This window comes from Stegostoma tigrinum, chromosome 22 (genome assembly GCF_030684315.1).
Source record: "Stegostoma tigrinum isolate sSteTig4 chromosome 22, sSteTig4.hap1, whole genome shotgun sequence".
NCBI classification, from domain to species: Eukaryota; Metazoa; Chordata; class Chondrichthyes; order Orectolobiformes; family Stegostomatidae; genus Stegostoma; species Stegostoma tigrinum.
The window spans coordinates 4,305,402-4,317,613 of record NC_081375.1 but is presented as its reverse complement, the minus strand read 5'-3'; the positions used below and the strand labels follow the sequence as shown (position 1 = coordinate 4,317,613).

General features: G+C 48.8%; 1 protein-coding gene across 1 annotated transcript in view; it reads left to right on the top strand.

Moving 5' to 3' along the window:
• Nucleotides 1-4,240: 4,240 nt before the first annotated feature.
• LOC125463639 (sulfotransferase 2B1) overlaps nucleotides 4,241-12,212 on the top strand; it is a 57,485-nt gene continuing 49,513 nt past the window's right edge. Inside the window, exons 1-2 of the mRNA XM_048555177.2 lie at nucleotides 4,241-4,598; nucleotides 9,435-9,643. Coding sequence (XP_048411134.1) covers nucleotides 4,457-4,598; nucleotides 9,435-9,643 — 351 coding nt within the window. The 5' untranslated portion in view covers nucleotides 4,241-4,456. The remainder of the gene's footprint in view (nucleotides 4,599-9,434; nucleotides 9,644-12,212) is intronic.

Genomic DNA, 12,212 nt, shown 5'->3' with positions numbered 1-12,212 from the left:
TCCTTCAGGCTCATGTCCTTCCTGATGGATGCGGCGAAGGGCTCCACACAGCACATGAACAAGGCAGGAGAAAGCGGGCAGCCCTGCCTGACTCCAGATCTGACGGGAAAACTGTCCGATTCCCACCCATTGATCGAGACTGCGCTAACGATGTTGGTGTAGAGCAGCCAGATCCAATTGTGGTTGCCCTCCCCGAACCCCAGCTCATCCAGGGATATCGGCCGGTTCAGCCACTCGCTCGTGTCGTCGTCTAAGACCTCCGTGATAGACGACAGGAACGACTCGGAGGCTGTGCTGTCCGTGGGCTTCGTGTTCTACAGTCCAGCATAGAAGGATCTGCTGATCCTCAAAATGTTGGGCCAAGACGACGTCACCGAGCCGTCGTCCTCCTTCAGCCGGCTAAGCACAGAGCTCTCTTTGTGCACCTTCCGAAAGAAGAAACGCGAGCACGTCTCGTCCTGCTCTGCGGAGCGGACCCTGGACCGGAAGATTATCCTGGAGGCCTCCGCGGCGAACAGCGAGGCTTGCTGGCCCCTCACCTCGCGGAGGTCCTCCGTGACATCGACCCCCATCAACTGCAGAAGGGGCAGGTTCTGCACCCTTTTCTGCAGTCGCGACAGCTTTCCCCGCCTCTCTCTTGCCTTCCGAACACACTTGCCGGCCGGCTGGTCGTCCTATGAGTGACAGTCGGCCAGCAGGAGGCAGTGGTCAGAGAAGAACACCAGCTCGACACCGGTGGACCTGACCGAGAACGTCCGTGACACAAACAGGAAGTCTATCCTTGAGCGGATAGACCCGTCTGGCCGCGACCAGGTGTACCTCCGCTGCGCTCCGTCTGCAGGGGTGCTGAAGACGTCGAGCAGTTTGGCATCCTTCACCGTGCCCATCAGGAATCTGGACGTGACGTCCAGTTGAATCCCCCCACCCGCTGTCCCCACGCTGGATCTTCCATCTGCATCGATGATGCAGTTGAAGTCTCTGCCTAGGATGACCGGCCTGGACGTAGCCAGCAGGGGTGGAAGCCGCTGCAGGACGGCCAACCGCTCACTCCATACCGCTGGGGCGTACACGTTGATCAGCCTCAGGGGAGCGTTACTGTAGGTGATGTCAGCCACTAGGAGGTGCCCCCCCCACCACCTCCTGAACTTGAGAGATGGTGAAGTTGCGCCCCCGCAGCAGAATAGCCAGGCCCGAGGAGCGACAGTCGTTACCCCCCCGACCAGATCGAAGGCCCACAGGTCCAGGCGCCGGACCATTTCCCATACCTGCCGAGGTGCGGTATCCCGCACTCCTGCAGAAACAGGAGGTCCGCCTTGACGGTGGTCAGGTAGGCCAACGTGGTCACACATCTTGCGGTGGACTTGACGCTGCGCACATTAATGCTCGCAACTCGTACCCCCATTGTGGGCAGTGACCGCAGTACCCTCCCCAAGTCCCAGGTCCAGCCCCTCCATCTGTCCCTTCATGCCCATTGCCTGGGCTAACTGCTGGACGCTCTCCGGGCTCAGCAAACCGTCCATGCTGCCTTCCAGGTGGCATCCCCCCGTCGGGGGTACGGAGGCAGGAGAGTCCAGCTCTGGGTCAGGCTGGGGATGCGCTGTTTCCTCCTTCCCGCCTGGAAGTTCCGGGGGGCTTTCCGGACCGTCGTCCACTCCCCTGGGTCACCTGTCGATGCCTCCATCGACTCCAGGTTGTTGGGTGGGAGTGGAGCCTGGAGGGGCGCTTTGCTGGCCTCGGGCCCTCCTGCACGACCTGGCCCTCCTGAACATTAGTGGGGTCCTTTCAGGGCCCTGGTGCCTTCCTCTCTTCCGGGGGTGCTAGCCCCGCATTGCCCCTGCCGGTGACCTGGGCGTAGGTGGTCCCCCGCCGCGGGCATGCCCTATAGAGGTGGCCCGCTACCCCGCAAAGGTCGCAGCTTTTTTCTTGTGGGCAATCCTTTGCAAGGTGTCCCTCCTCCCTGCAGTTCCTGCAGATGGTGGCTTTGCAGTCGGCCGCCACGTGACCTGACCTACCATAGGCATGGCAGACTTTAGGCTGCCCTGCATAGGTCAGGAAGCCCTTTCTCCCGCCGATTGCGAAGCTGGACGGTGGATGTACAATGTTCACCTTGACCTGCCTCTTACTGGTCCAGGTGCCAAAGGGGTCCATGATGTCAGTTAGGTCCCCTTCCACCTTCACGTACCTTCTGAGGAAGGTCAGGACATCAACTGCTGGCACATGCGGGTTGTACATGTGTACAGTCACCATACGGCTCCTCTGCGCTGGCATCACAAACAGCGGGACAGCGGTCAATACAGAGAGGGGGCCCTCACCTCCTTTCTCCTTGAAAACCTCCAGGAAGCGCTCGCAAAGCTTGGCACTCCTGAAGGTCACGTCGTAAAAACCTCCTCTGGGGAAATCCTGCAGGCAGTAAATGTCCGCAGCAGCAAACCCACAACAGTCCAACAGGACCCTCTTCACGAAGAAGGTGCGGTCCACAGGTGCACCTTCATCCACCTTCTTTACGGAAACACGGATGGTGTTCCGGACCCCCTGACCTGGGGCACGAGCACTTGCTGCCGCCATCGTTGCAGGTTGGCTGCTCCCCTGAACCAGCGTGAGGCCGAAGCCAGCATTAAGATCCACCGGTTGCAAGGGTGCACAGCCAGCCCGACGTCTTCCTTCTACCTCCAGTAGAGCACTCTCCTCTTCTCGGTCCACAAAAGAGTGGGTCTTTATTTTGTTCCAGATGTAAGCTGGTTCACTGAGCTGAAGGTTTGCTCCCAGATGTTTTGTCACCATTCTGGGTAACATCAACAGTGAGCCTCCGACGAAGTGCTGGTGTTATGTCCTACTTTCTACTTATATGTTCAGGTTTCCTTGGGTTGGTGATGTCATTTCCTGTTCTTCTTCTCAGAGGATGGTAGATTGGCTCCAAATCAATGTTAATGGGAACTGCAGATGCTGGAGAATCCAAGATAATAAAATGTGAGGCTGGATGAACACAGCAGGCCAAGCAGCATCTCAGGAGCACAAAAGCTGACGTTTTGGGCCTAGACCCTTCATCAGAAAGGGGGATGGGGTGAGGGTTCTGGAATAAAGAGGGAGAGAGGGGGAGGTGGACCAAAGATGGATAGAAAAGAAGATAGGTGGAGAGGAGAGTATAGGTGGAGAGGAGAGTATAGGTGGAGAGGGGATAGGTCAGTCCAGGGAAGACGGACAGGTCAAGGAGGTGGGATGAGGTTAGTAGGTAGATGGGGGTGCGGCTTGGGGTGGGAGGAAGGGATGGGTGAGAGGAAGAACCGGTTAGGGAGGCGGGGACAGGCTGGGCTGGTTATGGGATGCAGTGGGTGGGGGGGAAGAGCTGGGCTGGTTGTGTGGTCTGCACCCTCACCCCATCCCCCTCTCTGATGAAGGGTCTAGGCCCGTAACGTCAGCTTTTGTGCTCCTGAGATGCTTCTGAGCCTGCTGCGTTCATCCAGCCTCATTTCATTATCTCCAAATCAACGTGTTTGCTGATGGAATTCCGGTTGGAATAGTTTGATGAACACACTGTTTGATGAACACACTGTTAAGTGTTGCACTTACACATCACATTTTGGAAAACAAACCACACTGATTTTCTACTTTATAAAAAAAATTGTTCCAAGTCTTCATTATGCAGCAGAGAACTGAAAAGGTGTAGACTTTTAACCTGCATAGAAAGTATGTGCGAAAGTTAAAACAAACAAAAAAAAGCCACTTCTGTCCTAAAAAGACAATATTATATTACAAAAAGGCAGGGAAGTTGGAGAATGCAGCATCATGCTTCCTGCAGAGATCAAGTTTTGTCTGTGTCGTAAAAAACAAAAGAACTGTGGGCACTGTAAATCAGCAACAAAAGTCGAAGTTGCTGGAAAAGCTCAGCAGGTCTGGCAGCATCAGTCAAGAGTGAGATCTGAGGAAGGGTCACAGGACGCGAAACATTAACTCTGACATTGTCTACGTCATAGTGAGTTATGTCTCTTGCTTCAGCAAAATCCAACCAACTCTGAATGAAAATCAATGCTTAAGAAATATCCAAAACATCCGCTGTCCCCGTTGTGGCTTCCTCTACATTGGGGAAACGATGCATGCCAAGCTTCTAGGAATTCTAGTGCGTGTCTCTGATTGGCTTGTCCTACAACCTGAGCTACAAATCGTCTCAAAACTCGCTAATACATAAATACAGTGAAAAGTGCCGGAAGTGAAATAGTTCAGTGACCCCTCTGAAGAACAGCCCTGACGCTGTGCGTACACACACACACATATATATACAGCCAGTTAGAGGCACAGCCAGGAGTTCAGGGTTGGGTCTCGCCGCAGAATTCCCGACAAGAAACCGAGCAGCAAACTGCTGGCAGCCTCTGTGCGAGGAGACCCTGCGGTGAAGCCCTCGGGTCCAGTCAGCCTGCCTCGCAAGCCGGTGTGTTCCTGCGCCTGGGGCGAAGGAGCCGGGATGGCTGAGGAGCAGGTGAACATCGTGTTTGAGGGGCTGTTATTGCCCACGCATGTTCACTCGGAGGAAAGCCTGAGGTACGCCCGGGAAAGGTTCCACGTTCGGGACGATGATGTTTTCATTGTCACTTACCCCAAATCAGGTAAAACTCCCGAATGGGGCCACTCCCGCTCGCAGCGAGCGTTAAACGGGAGGCGGTGGGGTGGGGGCAACGTGGGGAGATGCGGGCTTATGGGGGACTCGCTGTGGGGTGCTGTTCCCAGGGTCTGTGTGGGATCGATGGGCCGAATGGCTTCTTTCCGCACTGTGAGGATTCCTCGCCGTGCGACAGAAACGAGGAAGGAAAGTGTGTCAGTGATAACGGGAACTGCAGATGCTGGAGAATTCCAAGATAATAAAATGTGAGGCTGGATGAACACAGCAGGCCAAGCAGCATCTTAGGAGCACAAGAGCTGACGTTTCGGGCCTAGATCTCTCATCAGAGAGGGGGATGGGGAGAGGGAACTGGAATAAATAGGGAGAGAGGGGGAAGCGGACCGAAGATGGAGAGAAAAGAAGATAGGTGGAGAGGAGAGTATAGATGGGGAGGTAGGGAGGGGATAGGTCAAGGAGGTGGGATGAGGTTAGTAGGTAGGAGATGGAGGTGCAGCTTGGGGTGGGAGGAAGGGATGGGTGAGAGGAAGAACAGGATAGGGAGGCAGAGACAGGTTGGTCCGGAGTATTTTTTTACGCTTCGGGCCTAAACCCTTCATCAGAGAGGGGGATGGGGGTGGGAACTGGAATAAATAGGGAGAGAGGGGGAGGCGGACCGAAGATGGAGAGTAAAGAAGATAGGTGGGGAGAGTATAGGTGGGGAGGTAGGGTCTAGGCCCGAAACGTCAGCTTTTGTGCTCCTGAGATGCTGCTTGGCCTGCTGTGTTCATCCAGCCTCACATTTTATTATCTCAGAGACAGGCTGGACTGGGTTTGGGATGCAGTGGGTGGAGGGGAAGAGCTGGGCTAGTTGTGTGGTGCAGTGGGGGGAGGGGACGAACTGGGCTGGTTTAGGGACGCGGTGGGGAAGGGGAGATTTTGAAACTGGTGAAGTGTATCGCGGGGATTACTTTGTCGGAACATTGTACCGTTGCTCCGGCTCAAAAGTATCACCGGATTGTTTAGAGATTGAGTAATGTCGTATATCGGTCTTTGCCCTCATTTCCCTCATCCCTAGAATTAGGTTTTCTGGTGTTTGCTTTCTGCCACACCGGAATCCACAAACTGAGACTTACACCTTTAGATACTTTAACCAGAATGTTTAATCAAAAGTAGTGTTGGCCTGCTGTGTTCATCCAGCTTCACACTTCGTTATCTACTAATACTGCCCGCTCCCCTTTTCCCTTGACTAATAAGTAACGTAACCGAGGTTATGTAAACACTAATTCCATCATCTGTGGACTGCTGTCACTTTAGACTTGTTTGAAGATTGCAGCATTTTTGTATGCCGAGATAACAGTGTGGGGCTAGATGAACACAGCAGGCCAGGCAGCATCAGAGGAGCAGGAAGGCTGACGTTTCGGGTCAGGAGATAGTAGGAACTGCCGATGCTGCAGAATCTGAGATAACTCCAGGTGTGGAGCTGGATGAACACAGCAGGCCAGGCAGCATCAGAGGGGCAAGAAAGCTGATGTTTCTGAAGAAACTAAAGCTTTCCTGCTCCTCTGCTGGCAGTTCTTGTATACCTGTTTTATTTCCCGCACTCTTTGGTAGGAGGCTGGGGGAAAGGTGACAAAACCTGCACAGCGAATTACACAGTCATACAGAATAGTTAGGGTGCAGAAGGAGGCCATTCGGCCCCCATCATTGGCTGCACTGGTTCTCCTCAGCGATTTAACTCAGCGTTAATCTCTTGTCTTTTTCCCCTAGAAATTTTTTTTTTAATTGAAACAACTCTCTTCAATGCCTCGGTTAAACATTCCTCCATCACACTTCCAGGCTATGTATTTTATGTCCCAACTGTTCACTGTGTGAAAGTTATTTTTCTCTAGTTTCACACTATTTCTTTTGCCAACTCTTTAAAGCTGTCCCCTTTGATTCACCACCCATTTACAAGTGTTTCTCCCTCTCCACTCTGTGCAGACCGCTCATAATTTTGAAAACCTCCATCAAATCTATTTTCACCTTCCTTTTTTCAAAGATTTGCCTTTATACTGAAAAGCTTACCAAATAGTTCAACCCACTTGCCCCATAACCTTCGTTTTTTTTAAAAAAAGCGTGTCCAATTTATCCTTGAAAATTGACATTGACTCTTGTTTTCACCAAATGTTTAGTGAATTTGTTCTATTCATCAACTTGCTGAGTGGGGAAAATTAATTTCTCAATCTTCCCTTTTGGTATTTTTATCACATACTTGAACACGAGTACTGATTACCAGTCCTTCTGCCAGTGAAAACAGTTATTCAACTATTCTATCAAACCCTGCATAACTTTGAAAAGCTATTAAATCTCCCTGCAACCACTTTTACTCGAAGGAGAACAATGTCAGTTTTAAGTCTCTGTACATGAATGAATTCCATAGTCTGTCTCCTCTACAGCAGCTCTTGATTGTGTTAATAAGGAGCAGTTGATTTTGATCTTTCTCTGCTGAAGTAACACATAAGGGGTGATTGTATCTAACGATCATCCTGAGTGATTTAACTCAGCATTAATCCCTTGCCTTTTCCACTAGAAAATTATATTTTTTTTAAACTGAAACAATGCCCTCTTGAATGCCTCAGTTAAACATTCCGCCATCACACTTCCAGGCTATGTATTTTATGTCCCAACTGTTCACTGTGTGAAAGTTATTTCCGTTTGCTCTGTACAGAGCAGAGACACAGCAGAGTTGACAAAAATATATCTGTGCTATTGCAGCAGGAGCACAAATTGGTTGGCAAGGAATCCCCATTTCTATTTCATTCCCAGCAGTGTCCCTGCACCCTCTAACCGTTCGCTGGAACATGGACAACTGGGAGGTTCCAATTGCCAGGGCTCCTGTGATTGAATAGCTCCCACTGATTCCCAGAACGGAGTGCAGAGAGGCCATTCAGCCTTGTATATTTACAAGCCCCCTCTGTGAGATCGAGCCAGAAACAGAAAAAAAAGGCACTGGGGAAATTTGAGAACATTGATTTGGTTTATTTCTCGGAGTCTGATACGAGTCCTCCCCTTTAACCTTTGTTATCCAGACTCTCTCCACTCCCTCTGTGAAGGGGACACTTTTCTGTCCACTTTTCCTGATTCCCCTGACCCAGTGTCTTCTGCTTCTCAATTCCGTCACCAGTGGCCTCTATTCTCCCTTTCTAGTCTGTCCAGATTTCCAGGGATTTTATATTCCTCCATCTAATCCTACCCTCCCTTTGAAGCCAACAGCATCTCCAGTTTGCTCCAATAGTCCTGGAAATGTTTCTAGGAAATTCTAAGCCCTTGTTAGTTATCACAATTGGTATAGTAGACAGCGAAGAAGGTTATCTGAAGATTACAAAGGGATCTTGATTAATTAGGTCAATGGGCCGAGGAGTGGTAGATGGTGTTTAATGTGGATAAATGTGAGATATTGCATTTTGATAAAACAAACAAGGGCAGGACTTACACAATTAAAAGCAGGGCTTTGGACAGTGCTGTAGAACAGAGAGACAAGGGGTTCGGGTACACAATTCTTTGAAGTTTACGTCCCATATAGTGTTGTCAGGAAGGCGTTTAGCACACTTGCCTTCATTGCTCAGACCTTTTTGAGTATAGGAATTGAGACGTCATGTTGAGGCTGTATAGAACGTTGGTGAGGCCAGTTCTCAAATATTGTGTCTCATTCTGGTCACCTTGTTATGGGAAGGATATTATCAGGCTGGAGAGGCTCCAGAAGAGATTTACCAGGATGTTGCTGAGATTGGATGGTTTCACTTATAAGGAGAGACTGGATAGGCTGGGACTTTTTTCCACTGGACCGTGGGAATGTGAGAGGTGACCTTATAGAGGTTTGTAAGACCATGAGCAGTAGAGGTAAGGTGAATGGCAGGTCTCTTTCCCCTAGGTTGGGGAATTTCAATACTATGGGGCATATTTTTAAGGTGAGAGGAGAAAGATTTAAAGAGGCATGAGAGGCAACTTTTTTAGTGGTTTGTGTGTGGAACGAACTTCCAGAGGAAGTGTGGATGTCGGTACTGTTCAGACATTTGGATAAGTACATGAATAGGAAAGGTTTGGAGAGATATGGGCCAGAAGCAGGCAGGTGGGACCAGTTCTGTTTGGGATTATGGTCAGCTGAAGAGTCTGTTTCTGTGCTGTATGACTCCATGGTGATCACGTTATGGCATTACATTAGATACCATTACACGTAATCTTCAGTCTACTGACACACTGTCATACTCAGGCAGCCTGGCTGTTCTCTTTAAATTTTGTTGAAGTGTTGTGTGAATGTTGGACGTCAACCATTACTTGTAGCTTGCTTGTAATGTACAACTTGTCTGTCTCCACTCCATCTATCTTCTCCTCTATCCATCTTCGATCTGCCTCCCCCTCCCTCCCTATTTATTTCAGAACCCTGTCCCCATCCCCCTTTTCTGATGAAGGGTCTAGACCTGAAACGTCAGCTTTTGTGCTCCTCTGATGCTGCTTGGCCTGCTGTGTTCATCCAGCCCTGCACTTTGTTATCTCAGATTCTCCAGCATCTGCAGTTCCCATTGTCTCCAATACAAAATATAACTGATTTGTTTTGTCACTGCTGGGGTGCAAGATTCAATTTTAGTTAGTGCAGATAAAAGTTTTGTTTCATTGAACATAGGGTAAGTGTGTAATGCTCAATTTCAGACAAACAAATGATGAGAAAGAGCCCTGATGTATAAAAGGAACAGGCTTGAATTGAATGGCCTTTTTCTCATACCATGTTGCATACAAGAAAACAATGTTAGTGCCTTTTATTTTGGGTTTTTACTTCCAAATAACTTGTACAATTTTATATGAACAGGTACCACTTGGATGCAAGAAATATTGCCATTAATTTACAGCAATGGTGATCTGACACCAGTGCAAACTATCCCAAACTGGCAACGTGTACCATGGTTGGAGCAAAAGACGGGTAAATCATTGTTGGAAGACAGACCATCACCCCGGCTTATTACAACACATCTAACTTACCATCTGATGCCTAAGTCCTTCAATACATCAAAAGCAAAAGTGAAGTATTACTTTTCATTCTAAAGTAGAAACAATACTAGCAGAAATGAAATCAGGACAGGTAGATATAAACATCACAAAAAGTAGAAATATTATCCAAAATGCGGAGGAATGGAATTGTGGGAGATATAGCAGTTTGAATCAGAAATTGGCTTGCTGAAAGAAGACAGAGGGTGGTAGTTGATGGGAAATGTTCATCCTGGAGACCAGTTACTAGTGGTGTACCGCAAGGGTCGGTGTTGGGTCCACTGCTGTTTGTCATTTTTATAAATGACCTGGATGAGGGCGTAGAAGGATGGCTTAGTAAATTTGCAGACGACACTAAGGTCGGTGGAGTTGTGGATAGTGACGAAGGATGCTGTAGGTTGCAGAGAGACATAGATAAGCTGCAGAGCTGGGCTGAGAGGTGGCAAATGGAGTTTAATGCGGACAAGTGTGAGGTGATGCACTTTGGTAGGAGTAACCAGAAGGCAAAGTACAGGGCTAATGGTAAGATTTTTAGTAGTGTAGATGAGCAGCAAGATCTTGGTGTCCATGTACACAGATACTTGAAAGTTGCCACCCAGGTTGACAGGGCTGTTAAGAAGGCACACAGTGTTTTAGCTTTTATTAATAGAGGGATCGAGTTCCAGAACCAAGAGGTTGTGGTGAAGCTGTACAAAACTCTGGTGCGGCCGCACTTGAGTATTGTGTACAGTTCTGGTCACTGCATTATAAGGAGGATGTGGAAGCTTTGGAAAGGGTGCAGAGGAGACTTACTAGGATGTTGCCTGGTAATGAGGGGAGGTCTTATGAGGAAAGGCTGAAGGACTTGAGGCTGTTTTCGTTAGAGAGAAGAAGGCTGAGAGGTGACTTAATTGAGACATATAAAATAATCAGAGGGTTAGATAGGGAGAGCCTTTTTCCTTGGATGGTGATGGTGAGCACGAGGGGGCATAGCTTTAAATTGAGGGGTGAAAGATATAGGACAGATGTCAGAGGTAGTTTCTTTACTCAGAGTAGTAAGGGAATGGAACGCTTTGCCTGCAACGGTAGTAGATTCGCCAACTTTAGGTACCTTTAAGTCATCATTGGACAAGCATATGGATGTACATGGAATAGTGTAGGTTAGATGGGCTTCAGGTTGGTATGACAGGTCAGCACAACATCGAAGGTCGAAGGGCCTGTACTATGCTGTAATGTTCTATGTAAGCCTCAAGTACCACATTGAGGAAAACAATGCTGAAGAAGATTTTAAATTGTATGTATGTCCATGTCCATAGTTTAACTAAGAGGCTAGTTAGTAGCAAGTAGAAATTGCAAAACATGACACGGTTGCATCACTCAGACAAGGCCAGGAACACATTCTGAATCTTCCTCACTATCATGTTTTCAGCAGGGATAAAGGAGGAGTTGTGGCAGAGTAGACTAAGGATGGTGTTACAGGATAGAAATTCTGTTTTTATGAGGTTGAGCCATAAATATTGACTAGGACACTGAAAGTAACTCCAACACAAAAGCAAAGTTATGTAGGTGATGGCCTTCAGTAGAGTGATGTGCTGTTCCTGTCGGATGTGGGAGATTAGGGAGAGTTTCTATGTTACTGATGGGCGGCCCAGTGGCTCAGTGGTTAGCACTGCAGCCTCACAGCACCAGAGACCCAGGTTCAATTCCACCCTCGGGCGACTGTGTGGAGTTTGCACATTCTCCCCGTGTCTGCATGGGTTTCCTCTGGGTGCTCCGGTTTCCCCCCACAGTCCAAAGATGTGCAGGCTTGTTGGATTGGTCACACTAAATTACCCATAGAGTTCAGGGATTTGTACATTAGGTGGGTTATAGGGGGATGGGTTTGGGTGGGTGCTCTGAGGGTTAGTGTGGACCTGTTGGGCCGAAGAGCCTATTTCCACAATGTTGGGATTCTATTCTATGTCTGCAGGCAATGTGTCTGGTTGCGAATTCTATTGGATCACTGGGATGTGTTGGAGCAGCAGTTAGAGGCAATCAGGAATTTACAGAGTGATGGATGGCAGTTGCAGGGATGAAGATAAATCGAAGACACTAGATGGGTTATCTCCAGGAAAGGTAGGAGATGGAGGCAGGTAATGCAGGAGTGTCCTGTGGCTATCCCCATCTCAAACATGTTTGCTGTTTTAGAAAATGTAGGGATTGATGGACTCTCAGGGGAATGTAGCATGGACGGCCAGGTTTCTGGTACCGAGTAAAATCCAAAAGAACTGCGGATGCTGTAAATCAGGAACAAAAACAAAGTTGCTGGAAAAGCTCAGCAGGTCTGGCAGCATCTGTGGAGGAGAAAACAGAGTTAATGTTTTGGGTACGGTTCTGAGGAAGGGTCTCCGGACCCGAAACATTAACTGTTTTCCCTCCACAGATGCTGCCCAGACCTGCTGAGCTTTTCCAGCAACTTTGTTTTCGCTTCTGGTACTGAGACTGGCTCTAATGGGTACGTCAGGTTCCAAGTGATCGATTGTGATAGGAGACTCTGTAATCGGAGGCTCAGACAGATGTTTTTCCAGTCGACATTGAGACATAAGAATGGTGCTACGTGTGTACAAGAAAATTTTCTTATGCA